The 16,693-nt window shown below is 46.4% G+C and overlaps 1 protein-coding gene across 1 annotated transcript in view; it reads left to right on the forward strand.

The window, feature by feature from the left end:
* Window positions 1-16,076, forward strand: part of LOC115318994 — a 30,289-nt gene extending 14,213 nt beyond the window's left edge. The window contains exon 5 of the mRNA XM_040214304.1: window positions 15,832-16,076. Within this exon, the coding sequence (XP_040070238.1) occupies window positions 15,832-16,076 (245 nt within the window). The remainder of the gene's footprint in view (window positions 1-15,831) is intronic.
* Window positions 16,077-16,693: the final 617 nt, after the last annotated feature.

Below are 16,693 nucleotides of genomic sequence, written 5' to 3' on the forward strand. Positions count from 1 at the left end.
ATATATTTCGCCCAGAATGGGTGCATGAGCTGTGCTCCAAAAGTTCCCTGTGAAGGCGCGGGTGCTCAAACTTTAAAAATGGGACGAAACCGTCAAAACGGAAAAACCAGGTCCACTTCGGAGCGGTTTTTCTCAAGACAGATTTATTTCCAAGTATTTGCCATGGCACCAGCATGTAATAGAGGGATGAAAATGATATATTTCGCCCAAAATGGGTGCATGAGCCGTGCTCCAAAAGTTCCCTGTGAAGGCGCGGGTGCTCACACTTTAAAAATGGGACGAAACCGTCGAAACGGAAAAACCAGGTCCACTTCGGAGCGGTTTTTCTCAAGACAGATTTATTTCCAAGTATTTGCCATGGCACTAGCATGTAGTAGAGGGATGAAAATTATATATTTCGCCCAGAATGGGTGCATGAGCCGTGCTCCAAAAGTTCCCTGTGAAGGCGCGGGTGCTCAAACTTTAAAAATGGGACGAAACCGTCAAAACGGAAAAACCAGGTCCACTTCGGAGCGGTTTTTCTCAAGACAGATTTATTTCCAAGTATTTGCCATGGCACTAGCATGTAGTAGAGGGATGAAAATTATACATTTCGCCCAGAATGCGTGCATGAGCCGTGCTCCAAAAGTTCCCTGTGAAGGCGCGGGTGCTCAAACTTTAAAAAATGGGACGAAACCGTCAAAACGGAAAAACCAGGTCCACTTCGGAGCGGTTTTTCTCAAGACAGATTTATTTCCAAGTATTTGCCATGGCACTAGCATGTAGTAGAGGGATGAAAGTTATATATTTCGCCCAGAATGGGTGCATGAGCCGTGCTCCAAAAGTTCCCTGTGAAGGCGCGGGTGCTCAAACTTTAAAAATGGGATGAAACCGTGGAAATGGAAAAACCAGGTCCACTTCGGAGCGGTTTTTCTCAAGACAGATTTATTTCCAAGTATTTGCCATGGCACTAGCATGTAGTAGAGGGATGAAAATTATATATTTCGCCCAGAATGGGTGCATGAGCTGTGCTCCAAAAGTTCCCTGTGAAGGCGCGGGTGCTCAAACTTTAAAAATGGGACGAAACCGTCAAAACGGAAAAACCAGGTCCACTTCGGAGCGGTTTTTCTCAAGACAGATTTATTTCCAAGTATTTGCCATGGCACCAGCATGTAATAGAGGGATGAAAATGATATATTTCGCCCAAAATGGGTGCATGAGCCGTGCTCCAAAAGTTCCCTGTGAAGGCGCGGGTGCTCACACTTTAAAAATGGGACGAAACCGTCGAAACGGAAAAACCAGGTCCACTTCGGAGCGGTTTTTCTCAAGACAGATTTATTTCCAAGTATTTGCCATGGCACTAGCATGTAGTAGAGGGATGAAAATTATATATTTCGCCCAGAATGGGTGCATGAGCCGTGCTCCAAAACTTCCCTGTGAAGGCGCGGGTGCTCAAACTTTAAAAATGGGACGAAACCGTCAAAACGGAAAAACCAGGTCCACTTCGGAGCGGTTTTTCTCAAGACAGATTTATTTCCAAGTATTTGCCATGGCACTAGCATGTAGTAGAGGGATGAAAGTTATATATTTTGCCCAGAATGGGTGCATGAGCCGTGCTCCAAAAGTTCCCTGTGAAGGCGCGGGTGCTCAAACTTTAAAAATGGGACGAAACCGTCAAAACGGAAAAACCAGGTCCACTTCGGAGCGGTTTTTCTCAAGACAGATTTATTTCCAAGTATTTGCCATGGCACTAGCATGTAGTAGAGGGATGAAAGTTATATATTTTGCCCAGAATGGGTGCATGAGCCGTGCTCCAAAAGTTCCCTGTGAAGGCGCGGGTGCTCAAACTTTAAAAATGGGACGAAACCGTCAAAACGGAAAAACCAGGTCCACTTCGGAGCGGTCTTTCTCAAGACAGATTTATTTCCAAGTATTTGCCATGGCACTAGCATGTAGTAGAGGGATGAAAGTTATATATTTTGCCCAGAATGGGTGCATGAGCCGTGCTCCAAAAGTTCCCTGTGAAGGCGCGGGTGCTCAAACTTTAAAAATGGGACGAAACCGTCAAAACGGAAAAACCAGGTCCACTTCGGAGCGGTTTTTCTCAAGACAGATTTATTTCCAAGTATTTGCCATGGCACTAGCATGTAGTAGAGGGATGAAAATTATATATTTCGCCCAGAATGGGTGCATGAGCCGTGCTCCAAAAGTTCCCTGTGAAGGCGCGGGTGCTCAAACTTTAAAAATGGGACGAAACCGTCGAAACGGAAAAACCAGGTCCACTTCGGAGCGGTCTTTCTCAAGACAGATTTATTTCCAAGTATTTGCCATGGCACTAGCATGTAGTAGAGGGATGAAAATTATATATTGCGCCCAGAATGGGTGCATGAGCCGTGCTCCAAAAGTTCCCTGTGAAAACGCGTGTGCTCAAATTTGAAAAGTAGGGCGAAACCGTCAGTACTGAAAACCCAGGTCCACTTTGAAGCGGTTTTTTTTCAAAATAGAGTTATTTTCGAGTATTTGCCATGATACCAGCATGTAGTAGAGGGATGAAAATTATATATTTCGCGTCGTCTACCACTTGAGTATAGAGAGACCAAGATTCGAGGAGATATCATAGAAACTGTTATGTATCCCAGGCAAGGACTCAAGCTCGGCGTAGACAAGCGTCCGGACGTTGCTTTAATGGCGCCTAGAATGCCCGTCTCGAGGCCCAGAAAAACCCGTGCACCGGTCCCGTGCTCTTGAAAGCGCGGGAGTCCGCTCACGCCCTGTCCTGGCCACCGGCCGGTACATTACACTTCCCCCTCACTTAGTTGCGACTCCTAATCTTTCCGGTGGTCTTCGCACACGGTTGCTGGTGCGTTGGTGTGTTTCACTACGCGCGGGCTCCGGCCTCGGGGGCGTACGTGATGTCTCTGGCTTTGGAGGTGCGGATGACGGCTCGTCGGGCTCCAGGATCAAGTCCCACACTGGAGCGGGTGTACTGCTGTTTCTGTACTGCGAGGTGCAATTCCTTGGACGAATATGATCCATGTGCCGTCTTTCCTGGCCCTCGTCGGTGTCGATCATCCACGACCGGGGACCTAGACGGCGTGTAATAACGCCAGCTGTCCAAGTCCTTCTGCTTGGGAAGTTCCTGATCCACACGGCCTGACCAACCGAAAAGTCCTTCGAGTGTGTCGAATCTGAGGTTATCAACCTGGTTGGAGGGTCATAAGTAGGCCGCTGCAGCAGTCTCTGTAGCGGTGACGGCAACTCTCGACCAAGAAACATCCACGCCGGCGTCTTGCCCGTTGCAGTGTGTACCGTGGTATGCTGCTTGTATAAAAACCGTGCCAGTGTACGTTTCACCGTGTCCTTTTCTCCCTTCGCCAGAGCCTTCTTTAATTGCTGTACCATTCTTTCGGCTTGGCCGTTCGTTGCCGGGTGATAAGGTGCGCTTGTTACCGTTGTGATTCCATTGGAGTGGTAAAAGCTTTTTATCTCTTGCGATATAAAAGCGGTTCCGTTATCCGACATTACTTTACGTGGTATGCCGAACGTTGCAAAAATGTTCCGTAATTCACAAATCACAGTTGATGACGTCATGTTTCGAACTGCACGAACCTCTAACCATTTAGAGTATGCATCTACCACGACAAGATAGACTTGTCCATCTACAGGCCCTGCAAAATCCAAATGGATGGTGTCCCAAGGTACTGTAGGTCTGTCCCAGGTGGGACTGGTGGCTTTTGGTGGTGCTTTCTGGTGTAGCTGGCACTTCTCACATTGAGCTACACATAATTCGATCTCTTTGTCTATACCGGGCCACCACACGTAGCTTCGGGCGTAGGCCTTCATGGCTACGATGCCTCGGTGTCCTGCATGTAGAAGTCTCATAGCCTCGGGTCTCATTGACGCTGGGATTACCACGCGCGCACCCCAGGTGAGACAACCACGATGGATGGACAACTCAGTTGCCTTGAGCTTGAACGCGTTGAACCGATCGCCCACCAGTCTCTTTACCTCGCCATTCTTGACTGCTCTAAAGACCTCAGCCAGAGTGGGATCAATTGCCGTTTCGTCTTCCAGTTCTTTTGCAGTCATGGGAGGCTTCGTCAGTGCCTCCAACATCAGGACATCGCCGGGGGGATCCTGTTCGTCCTGCGTTTCCGGCACCGGTAGTCGGCTCAGAGCGTCAGCATTTTGATTGCGTTTTCCCGCTCTGTAGATTAGGTCATAGTTATAGGCCGCGAGCTTGATACACCAGCGTGTCATGCGTGGCGAAAGCACATTCGGTACTGGTGATTTCGGGCCCATGATGCCCAACAATGGTTGATGGTCCGTCGTTATTTTCACGGGACGTCCCGCGACATAGCGATGAAAACGGTCCATTGCGAAAATGATAGCCAGCCCTTCACGGTCCAATTGCGAGTAGTTTTTTTCAGCCTTGCCGAGCGTTCTTGATGCGAACACGATCGGAGCCTCATTTCCGTCTGCATCTAACTGTGCTAATACTGCGCCGACGCCGTAGGGGGAAGCGTCACATGACACGATCAATGTTTTGTTCTCGTCGTAGTGCGCGAGGACCGTACGTTTTGCGATGGCCTGTTTCAGCTGTATACTCTGTTTCATACTTAGCGTGCAACGCTGTCAAAGCTACTAGCGCGAGCGCGGGACTTGATCTCGTTGATCATTTGCACGCGTTCTCGCGCAAACAAAACCATAGATGAAGCCACGCGCTCGCGCCAGTAGCTTTGACAGCGTTGCACGCTAAGTATGAAACAGAGTATAGGAAGGCCCGTCGATGATTTTCTTTCCATTCCCAAGATCTGTCTTTCTCTAGCAGTGCGTAGAGATCTTTTTCTATTGTTGCCCGATTTGCCAAAAATCGGTCGTAAAAAGCTAGAAGTCCGAGAAACGACTGTAGCGTTGTTCGACAGGTCGGCTCTGGCATCTCGTGGATAGCTTTGAGTTTTTCCTCAGTCGGGTGTATCCCGGCAGCATCGATGGTGTGTCCGAGGTATTGTACTTGTTCCACTGCGAAGCGGCACTTAGATCTTTTTAGTCGTAGACCAGCTTGAGCAAGTCTCGCCAATACTGTGTCCAGTCTAGTCATGTGCTCGGCATTGTTGGCCCCACTGATAATCACATCATCGAGGTATATCCCTATACCCGGGATTCCTGCTAAAACAGTTTCCATGAATCGCTGAAAAATTGCTGGAGCAGCTGCGATGCCAAATGGCATCCTCTTGACTCGATAGAGGCCTTTTATAGTGCTGATGGTCAACACGTCAGCCGTCTCAGTTGTCAGTTGTAGCTGTTGATACGCTTGGGTAAGGTCTAGCGTCGAAAATACCACACCTCCTTGCAAATTTGCCAGGATTTCTGGAACCGTCGGCATGGGGTACACTGCGAGCTTTGCTTCCTTGTTTACCGTGCTTCGGTAATCTCCGCATAGCCGGATGGTGCCATCTTTCTTTCGTACTACAACCACCGGTGTGGCCCACTCGGAGTGTTGCGTCGCTTCCAAAATTCCTTGATTCTCGAGACTCCGCAGCTCGGCCTCCACCGCGGTGCGCAGTGCAAACGGCACGGGTCGTGCTTTGAGGAAGTGGGGAGTCGCGCCTTCTTTTAATTCCAGTTTTACTAGTGGCCCTTTGTGTCCCGAGATCTTGGCGTCAAAAACATCCTCATGTGTCTTCAAGACTTCGGCGACGCTGCCATGGTTGCCGAGGTGATGGATTCCACTCACCCGGATCTTTAGGTCTCGAAACCAGTTCCGTCCTAGAAGGCTGCATCCTGAGCCTTTTGTCACGACCAAAGGCAAGATGTAATCCTTCGATTTATGTCGGACGTGTACACTTGCCGTCCCAAGCACTTGTAAGCCCTCTCCTGACCATGTATGGAGGGCCAGGCCCTCCTGGTTTAGCTTAGGGGCCTTCTTCGGCCAGAGGTGGCGATATGTAGCTTCGCTGATGATTGAGCAAGCAGCTCCGGAGTCGACTTCGAATTCGAGCTCTTTATTTTCAATCCTCAGCGTCACCATAAACTTTGGCAGCGTCTTCGATGCTCTAACCATATTCAGCTCATGCAGGCTCCATGGCGTATCCGCATGATCATCGTCAAATTCGGGTAGCTCATCTGGCCGATCGAGGCTGTGTGTCGTCCGCGATAGGTGCTGCGTTCTTGACTTTTTGAAACAGGCCTTTTCGATATGTCCCTTCTTGTGGCAGAAGCTGCACCGTGCGTTTCGGGACTGGCAGGAGTAAGCCGAATGTTGTTCTTGGCATCGGTAGCATGTCTGTAGATCCCTCTGTCTGCTGCCACTCGTACTCAACTCCTTAGGTGGTAGCTGTTCTTTCTTAACCGCATGAACCTCCTCTTTGTGTGTTTTCAAATCGCGTTGATGTTGTGCGGCACTTTCTGTTCGCACGGCCATGTCATATGCCTTTTGAAAGGTTAGATTGGTTTCGGCAAACAAACGTTGCTGGAGATGCTCATCAGTTATGCCACAAACGAAACGATCTCTGAGCATTACCTCAAGGGGTAGCATGGTCGGATTAGCCGGTGTGTGTCCTGTGGTTCCCGAAATCACAGGTGTTCCTTCGCCGGTGGCGCCGGTAGCAGTTGAAGCCAAGCCGACGCTTGTTGTACCGGAAGTTGTCGCAGTCCCCGGTGTCACAGGGATCCCGAAGTTGCAGTCTGCGGCTAACTTCTTCAAAGACGCCGCGTAGCTGGATATGGATTCCCCGGGTTGTTGGTCTCTTCTTTGAAACTTCGCTCGGCTGAACAGCTCTGACGGCCGCGGGTCGAACTGTTTCTGGAGTTGTGCCATGAGCTCGTCAAAACTGACGTTTGCAGGGGTTCTTGGTGCCACGAGTGCTCGTACGACCTCATAGGTCTTGGGTCCGCAAAGTGTCAGCAGTAGTGCTCGTTTCTTTGACGGCTCTTCAACTGCGTTGGCCTCGCAGTAAAAGCTTAGGCGTTCGGCCCAAGATGTCCAAGCTGTTCCGTCGAACTCCTCCAGCTTGCCTTGAGAAGCCATCCTGCCCGCTGAAGTTCTTGACTGTTGGCCTACCTCGTCGCCAATTGTTATGTATCCCAGGCAAGGACTCAAGCTCGGCGTAGACAAGCGTCCGGACGTTGCTTTAATGGCGCCTAGAATGCCCGTCTCGAGGCCCAGAAAAACCCGTGCACCGGTCCCGTGCTCTTGAAAGCGCGGGAGTCCGCTCACGCCCTGTCCTGGCCACCGGCCGGTACATTACAGAAACAACATCTGAGCGGATGAACACTGAAACCTTTCAGACTCGCCAAACTGCTTGGCCCATGGACAACACGGCAACGCCCAACGAGCCTTCAAAGCAATTCTAAAAGCGCAACGTGCGCGCGTGCGTGCATCGAGTATGCGGACGCGAAGTGATAAGCTAAGCTATGTTTTTTCTTTAACACTAACTTTGATCTCCCCTTTCCTAACAAAGTAGCCAGACCCTCAGTCTTTGTTCAATAAAACGGTGGCCGGAAGCGTACTGCTGTAGAAAATTATGTTAGCCCTGGAATAAAGAGCATTGAGAAAGAAACGGGTATTACTCTGTCTCAGTCACAAATGAACAGAAAGGTACTTCACGAACCTCGGAACCAAACCAACACAGAGAGTGCGCCACGTGATCAGACGGTATTGCGCAGCAGTGCGAAAAATGTAAAGTCATGTGGCACGCTCACCGGGCTGGGTTGGCTGGGATGAATCGTAACGTTTGCTGCGGTTCATTGAAGAGAAAAATTAGATATAGCTATAAATAAGAAATTATAAACCAAATCGTGTAGGAGATTCTCATGGAACTCGCAGCATTTTGCACCGTCTTTTATGGCGTAAACGCTTCTTCGTTAAAGGGGTCTGGAACTGTTATGAAACCTCCATGAATCTTTGTCGACTTCCGTGAGGCCCTTTATATGGCTTCTTCCGTGAGTGCTTTTTTGGAATTCTGAAGATGCTCCGGAAGGGTACTGCGGGGGATCACGTAGTGGTCGACGGTCACGCGTGACCCCACGGATCATGGGCACTTGACCGTGCGACCAGTAGGTTCGTTATTTCTAGTGTGGCTACGTGGTGGACGAAAACCGATGGGCCATGGTCACGTGACCCCCACCCACAAACAAACGACGCTTACGCATGAACATGTGGCCAGCAAAAGTGCGCTATTATCAGTATTGTCAGGTTGCTTCCGACTCAGTCACGCGACCATGTGTGGCCATCAAAGGTGCGCTATTTCTTATGTGGTCACGTGGTGGACGGGACCCCACGGGCTATGGTCACGTGACCTCAGTGACGATGGACAGGTGATCCCTTATGATCATGATCACGTGTCCGTGCGACCACCGAAGGTGCGATATCTTATGTGGTTGCAACCACCATCCCCTCGACAGACCAACCGACGTGAAAACTGAGAAAGGTTTTTTAACTTTATGATGTGTGAGGGCAGACATTAACATAAGCTCACGACGTTTTTGTTAAAGTATTTGAAGGCCTTGAGGAACACAGGCTCTAATCATTGTAGAGAGGTCATGCTATATGATCAAATTTCAACGACTGTGTCTGTTTAAAGCAATTAACGGAATAGGACCAAAGAATTGCATACTTCAGGAATATATCGCATATTTACTCGAATTAGTTTTTATACTAGACCTTGGCGTTTGGACAAAATCAAAGATTCGGGAGTTCCGCTCGTTTCAGCTGAATTTACTGTGGAGTTATAAAGTCGTTCCTAAATCCTCCGATTTCCTCTTCTTACTAGCAGGAACCAATCTCGCTCGGTGGCCGCTGTGTCAGCGGAGTAGTACTCACGCATTAGAATAAGAACGGCGTTGCGTTGCACTTTTGGAACTACCTTTCTGATAGGAGTATCAGAAAGTTACGCTGGAATTATGCGGAAGTGAAAAAGGCAATATCAGTCATGTTGTTGACAGAACAACATTTGTATTTTTCCACACGTACGTGTTTTTGATTATATACAACGCACATGCGCAGCAGCCTGTTTCTTGAAATGTGAATAATCTTCACAATCTCGGTGCAGCAGTCCTCACTACTGCTCTTATGTCATGCTCCAAAAACGTGGTGGAGTGTGCAAATTTCTGATAAGTACTAAGAACTCCTGATATGGTCATAACGCCGTTTTGAGCAGAATTGTGGGAGTTTGTCACGTGGGCCTGAAAGCTGAGGTGAGGTATTACATAGCGAGCGAACGTCAAAACAAACGAAGTGTCTGGTTACTCGAAAAGGCAATCTCGAGTCCTCGGCCACATATTTGTGCGAACTTCTCCCCGCCATTTAAATATTAATACCCCAAGGCGAACTGTAGGTAATAAATAAACAAAAATAATAATGCCCCAAGGGCGAACTGTAGGTAATAAATAAACAAAAATGAGCAATAAACAAATGTATTTCATGCATTTCCTGACTTTCTCACGGAAAGCGTAGCCACAACTTTATTTATTCTTGAGCGCTGAAAATGTCTGCCGCGGAAGAGGTATGTAGCACTAATGTAAAAAGTGATGACATGTGAATAAGCCCAATAGTGACACACAAAAAACAAAGACACAGTTTAGAATATTCCTTCGACGGCAGACGAACGTTTTGTGATAATCGGAATAAACGTGCTTTGATAAGTAAGCCCTTGGGAGCAAGAACACAATTTAAGGGTTACAATAGCTCAACAACAGAAGAAAAAACTCAGTTTGTTGAGTGCCAGCCTGGTGGAAAGAAACTGTTAACCAGTGCACCGCGCAACTTTTTGCGATCTGATATGGTGTCAATTATTGTCGGAAAGATCGTTTGAGTTCTGGATGGCACGAGGAAGTGCTGAGGTTTTAAAAGGATGGATGCTGAACGAAATATTCGCTGGAAGCTTTCGCTGCTTTTTACGAAAAGAATCCGGTGGTTTTTAATAAAATAGAAAGAAAGAGAGGCAGAGAGAGAGAGAGACAGACAGAGAGAGGGGGGGGGGGGAGCAACGCTATAAAAAATATCAGGACGGACTTAGCCTTGCCGTTGGAGCTGGCATTGCCCCGCTTGGCAGTGGTTCCAAAAGAGGTGAACTGGACTGACCGAAGTTTTGAAGGAACCGATGAAGTAAGCAAAAGAGCGAGATTAGTCGACGAGTCCGGAGAGGATGAATGAACTTACATTGCCTAAGAACTGACACGCTAATAAATCGAGAATGAGACTATATGAATAGCGCGGTACAGTTTTAGACGGGTTCTGAATGCGTAATTCTGTACGTTTGGTGATATCATTAAGTATTGTAGACTAAGAAAAAGAAGGTGCAAGCTTCCGGAGACTAAATAGACACGGAAGAAACTAAGAAAGAGGAAGGAGAGGGCGCTCGCACTGAAAGGATCGAGATGACGGTCGGGTACAGTTCAACGATACCTCCAAAATAAATAATTCATTATTTCCTTCTATTTTAACACAGTTCGCATAATTAAACCGGCTTTTTATTTTTATCGTCACCGTGGAGATCCTTCCTCCATTTACTTAATAAAGGCTTCTAAATATATTAGGCGTATTCCGGTTCCTGGGGCGGACATGAGTAGTATAAGTATGCTTCTGTGTTTTCGGACAAATTCGATAAAATCGAAAAAATACTTCCGGTAAAATATTTTAATATTTATATTTACCCAAAAAACTCAAATTTTTCAGGACCGCCAACTGCTATGAATCCTACTGGTCTTAATATTTTCCAGGGATCTTCGAACAAGTTTTGCTCTACTTCTCTATATCTAATATTTATTTATTTATTTGAAAAACTGCAGGCCTTTTCAGGCCCTCGCAGTATCAACTTTCGTTTGTATGATCACAAAGAACTTCCGTTTAGCTTCTATTTTAAAAAAGGGGAATCGTCGAACACGTTTCTCATTGAAAAGGATACTTTTACTAAATTCACAAACTGCTGTTTTCAACCTTTCGTTCACTTCACCGAAAAAGCCGAAAAACTCTGTACGATGAAAGAAAGCTCCAAAGAACTCCGAATTTATGGTAAAAAATAAGCACTAAACAACACTCCGCGATTTTAAGCAAAAATAAACTCCGAAAACGCAAAATCCTAATTATAAGCTGGATTTCGTATATGTTGGTGCAGCTTTTAGATTTCGTTATAACTTATAGGTAGGGTTCCGTATTTTTGTGTATACTTTTTTTAAATTTAAGGGTGTCTTTGGGTGTTCATTTTTTCAAAGTTCTCTGTTTTCGGTATCTATTTCTGGTGTCGACCAGAAATCAGGGTTTATGAGGGCTTACGTCGTAAAAGCTATTGCACATCTATCGCGTTTTTACAGCACACAATGCTATTCGCGCCAGTTATCACTAAGTGGCCCATGCAGAAACAATAATTGCAGCAGAAGGAAGCAGCCTCGCGGAAAAGGGCGGTTTGTTTTCGGGGTCAACAGAAATAAAGCAATTTTTCCAGTTACCCTGGGGTTTCATTTAATTCAAAAATTTCAGTTCGGAGTTTTTCAGTTTTACCAATTTCAAGAAAAATCCCAAGAAAAAAGGAAGCCAGACATCAGCACAGCGAGTGGTCATACCAAAGAGAATATTTCGCTCCTGATGACTTCAGCGGAGGCAGTGTAGCGATACGATGGTTGTGGAGTTCATGAAAGCCTAATTTAGGCAACACAAAATATGGATCCTTTTTGTTGTAGTTTACTCGACACACTCGCCAATCTGCAAACAACTTTCCAAAAATATCGCATATGTATTGTCGGGTAGTTTTTCGAATACTTGTTCGGAATTCTTCCGCAGATCTGACTTTTTTGCTTCCATATCGCTAGATATGAAAACGCGGAATAATAGTGTTATCGACTTCTTGCAACCGGGAGGCGCTGATACACCGTGCTCGTCTGCTCTTTGCGCCCGTCTTGCGTTTGTTTGCCTCAAAATGCGCTCACAGGCTGCTTTTACACTCTCCCCCACCACACGCACACACACACGCGCGCGCGTTCACACGCACACGCGCACGCACGGACGCACGCACACACTGACACACACAAACAACCCGTCTCGTCGAATTAACCACCAACACTGGTGCGGGTTTTACTGCCGCGTCAGCACGCTCTCTGCGTGTTCTTTGTGCTGTCCATCAATTGATCTTCCCCCTTTCTGTAGTACTGTTTGAGAAGCTCTGATAACGTAGCTCTATTTTCTATTTTTCACAATTTTATTCATTGCACGCGGAACGCATTTCGGTTTGGCGGGAATTTGCACACGACGTAAAAGTTAAAGGTGAATACGCCACGTGTCGGTAAATGAGTGAACTAGAACAGCTTGTCACAAATTTCTGGCCATGCCTAGACGGCCAGACCTCGAAGCTTTTGCACAAGCCCGAGCCGTATAGCTTGTGTTGACACATGCTTGTTGTATTTTTGTACTTGGGCCTTTTTGTTCGCGTTTCAAGGTATGTGGACGAGCCAGTGGTGGGAACATAATGGAATAAAACAGCGCGAAAATAGAAATAGGAAGAGACACACCCGACACGACAGAGCGCTGACTCGCAACTACGGCTTCTTTACTCAACAAAAAAGAGAAAGACAAAGAGAAATAAAAAAGATAAAAATATACAGGAAAAGAAGAAGAAAAAAAAACATTACTGTACGCAATCACACGCGCACCTTTCACCCATGGTAGCTGACTACGGCACGTGCTGGACCCTCATTGTCAACTTCAGGAATTCCAGCTCCTTGCCTGACAACGCCACTGATGCTGCGCTGATACACTTTTTTCGTCTACTCTGGAAGTGGAAGGCCTCCAGCACCTCGCGTGTCACTTTGTCCCTGTGTCGTCCCAAGATGGTGGTGGAACTAAAAAACGGCTCGCACAGGCACTCTTTGCAGTGAACCGATAGGTGTCCTCCCACTGTCGCTCCGAGGGAGTACCTGTGCTCGCGGAGCCTTTCATTCAGGCACCGTCCCGTTTGTCCCACGTAGGTGGAGCCGCACGAGAGGGGGATACTGTAGACTACTCCCGTGGCACATGGGACGAACGGCCTGGCGTGCTTCTTGCTACACTTGTTTTTGGCGATTCCCTCTGCCTTCGCTTGAACTCTGGGGCATATCTGGCTCATTTTTTGTGGTGCGGAGAAAACCACTGCGATTCCATATCGTTTTCCAACATTTTTTTAAATTGTGAGAGATCCTGTGTAAGTACGGGATAACTACAGGTCGCTTGCGTTCCACATCCCGTTGTGTAGACTGGCTACCCTTTACTTTCTTCAGCAGTTTGCTTGCGACGTCTGAAAGTAGGGTCGTCGGATAGCCAGCTTTCCTCAGTCTGTCCGTCTGTAGCCTAAAGCTTTCCTCCAGAGTGTGGAGGCACTGCAAAGAGTTGCCTGTGCTAGCCGTTTTTTAGTTCCACCACCATCTTGGGACGGCACACGGACAAAGTGACACGCGAGGTGCTGGAGGCCTTCCACATCCAGAGTAGAGGAAAAATGTGTATGAGCGCAGCATCAGTGGCGTTGTCAGGCAAGGAGCTGGAATTCCTGAAGTTGACAATGAGTGTCCAGCACGTGCCGTAGTCAGCTACCATGGGTGAAAGGTGCGCGTGTGATTGCGTACAGTAATGTTTTTCTTTTCTTCTTCTTTTCCTGTATATTTTTATCTTTTTTCTTTCTCTTTGTCTTTCACTTTTTCGTTGAGTAAAGAAGCCGTAGTTGCGAGTCAGCGCTCTGTCCTGTCTGGTGTGTCTCTTCCTATTTCTATCTTCGCGCTGTTTTATTCCATTATGTACAATGATCACCAACTAGCCCAGCTTTCAACCTTAGTACAGTGCTGGGAACTTTGAAGCTGCGAAGCTCGGGGATCTTGCTTGTGTACGAATGAACAAGCTGTGGCAACCAATAAGTATGCCTACATCGAGCTCGCGCCTTTACATTAGTGTTGTTGATCAGGAAGTTTGTTTGTTTCGTGCGTCCATAGACAAAATATAATTTTTTGCAATTACTGTTTTTCTTAATACGCCTGAGTACGCGAGGTAAAACTCGGAGGCGCCATTCAAAAACTCCATTTGAACACACATCTTATCTCTCATCTGTATTGACCCGCAGCACTGCACGAAGCGAAGTCCGCACCCACTTGCATTCAACTAATATTCAACATTGCGTATGCGCATAAAGTTGTCCTGCAATCATATAGGCACATTCGCACATAAAACCGTTTTAAGAAAGCAAAACTCGAGCACTTCTGTGAAGAATGTCGCACTGTTCGCCGGAAGTTCGCCGGATGGAATGAACCCCTGTGCGGTGCGCCAAACGAACAAAATTATTCAAAGCGAATTTGACGGTCGCTAGTGGCCATAGTATTTGTAATTTGTTTGCTTTCTTCCTTGCTAAGTACGCCGAGATAATTTCAGACGCACCGTTCAGGCACAGGTCTTGGGTGTCAGTAAAAGCTCGTCCAAAAAGGCTTACCGAGGAGTAGGGGATGCTTGTTATCTCTGTCGTAACTACCCGATCTCAGCGTTTGCGAAAACTTAGTCTTCTATCCGCATAAAATTTGAGTGGGAGATATATGATGACACGAGGAAGACATCATAGTAACTTTTGTGCAGTGGTGAGGTTGAATTTATTGCGTTTCCTTAAAAGCTCACGTGTCAACGCTGGGCTAAACTTTGATACTCCTGTGAGGATGTGGCTTACTTTTCGCGCAATGAAGTAACAAGAAGCAACCGTTTGGCAAAGAAAATACGTGTAAGGCTCAAGGTGACCAAATTTCAGTTGTAGCCCACTGCTACTAGACGAGATTATTAAAATTGAGCTCAAAGATGCACTCGTGGGGTGAGGTGACTGAGTCACGTCTTACTACGTTTGCATACGCACGCACAATATCCGGTGTTTCGGTAACCAAGGAGAGTGCCCCGGTCTTCATTTTGTATCGCTCGAGAATGAGTGTATTCTACATTCGTAAAAGGTCAGATCATCGAAAAAGCGAGCAGCGCGTTCGTTCGCGGCGTGATAGCATAAGATGAAGCTGCCGAGTCGAAGCCGAAACTGAGTGGCGAACTAGTTCCCAGATTGCACTGAGTGGTATATTGCCGCGATGGGGCGCGTCGGTTTTGGAAGAACGCTATTGATGTGTTGAGCAGGTTTCGCTAAAATTTAATATAGGCTTTCATGACACTGTGTGTTCGAGGATATTATGTTTACTCCTTTGCATCTAGTAGTGCATGAGCTTACCACGACAATTAGGCAGGAATTGAAAAAATAAACATATTTTTATCTCACTACGGAATTCGCCAAACGTTAGAAGCGTTCTTCAAGGAAACGTATTTGAATGGCGTTGCAGCGATGCTAAATTGCCTGTTGGCACAAACGCATATTGGCCCAGAAAGCTTTCGTTTAGAGACAAGCGCTTAATTCTTACTTTTGATTTACTTTGTATTGCCCGCCGAATTATTCGCATAATATTTTAGGATTTGATTTCACGCTTTCGGCCCCGTAGAAACTGTCATATTTGAGACGGAAATGCTTGTTCAAGGCTGCGCAAACCCCTAGTGTACTCAACTTTGGATCACCATTAAATTCAAGTTAGCGGAAAATAGTATATTGGGGAGAGAAGTCTTGCATGCTATAAATATTAATTTAACATTTACACGGTATTTGATGAAGCAAGCACATTGCCGTATTTTTATTTTTCCTCTGAGAAAACCCCGAAATGAACTCGTGGGCGCCTACGTTCCGTCTCGCTCCCTTCATGTTAGCCACTATGTTCTCCCCATAAGGGCACATATTTGCTTCAACTTTGAAATTCTTCTCTGACTGAATGCTATCAAAGCGCCTACCATACCTTTCGTTTTGAAAGTATTGCTCAATTTCTTTGCAGTTTGCGAGTTCTGGCTGAGTGAAATATTGTTGAATAAAACTTTAACAGAGCTACAGGCGGAACCACAACAAGAAGAGTGTGACAAAAACGAAAACACTAAGGACAGCATACCTGGTGAAGACCAATTGGATCTTAAATTATTTAGGAAACTTCCCAGAAACTGCCGTGTAGCATTTCTATTGAGCTGTGGAGACCCGGAAACGCAAATCTATGATAAGATTAAGAGTGAAAAGGTCATGAAATAGAGACTTGAAGTAAGCCATAAAAAGAGGGAGATGACTAACACCACGTATGGAAGCAATATAATTACAGCCTCACTGTTGTGCACTGTAGCTTGTTCGTCGAGTTCAGAACTCTACATATCTACGTTTAGGTGTAGGTGAAGACTTAGAGCCCGCCATCATCTTATACATTGCGAATAATTTTGGGAGAATCCGGAGAATACGGCGGAAAGCTGCCTCGTGCGATTTCTTCGAAATCCAAATCAATAAACATGCGTGTGAAACAAATGGTAAAAAATGTATATTGCCATCATAAACCTAAAAGGAACATGGTGTTCGTTTAAGAAAACTCAAAAGATTTTAACAAATTAAAGAATATATGAAGGGCTAACAACTAAAATGTATAAATCAGTTTGCAAAATGCTTAAAATAACAAGGAGGATGAATTAATTTATTTCGAAGGGGTCGGCGATTTTGCCTTTTTGGGAAAGGGAGCGAAAGGGTATTGGGAATTAGTTCCATCGCATGATCAAGACTTCACATGCCGGGCTCCACAGTACGAGCAAAGTCTTCCTTTGGTTCTCTGACGGATTGACGACTCTTCCCACGAAGACGTACCCGTTGTGTGGTGTTTTTGTCCG

Source organism: Ixodes scapularis, unplaced genomic scaffold (genome assembly GCF_016920785.2).
Source record: "Ixodes scapularis isolate PalLabHiFi unplaced genomic scaffold, ASM1692078v2 PGA_scaffold5__190_contigs__length_132052651, whole genome shotgun sequence".
Lineage (NCBI taxonomy): Eukaryota > Metazoa > Arthropoda > Arachnida > Ixodida > Ixodidae > Ixodes > Ixodes scapularis.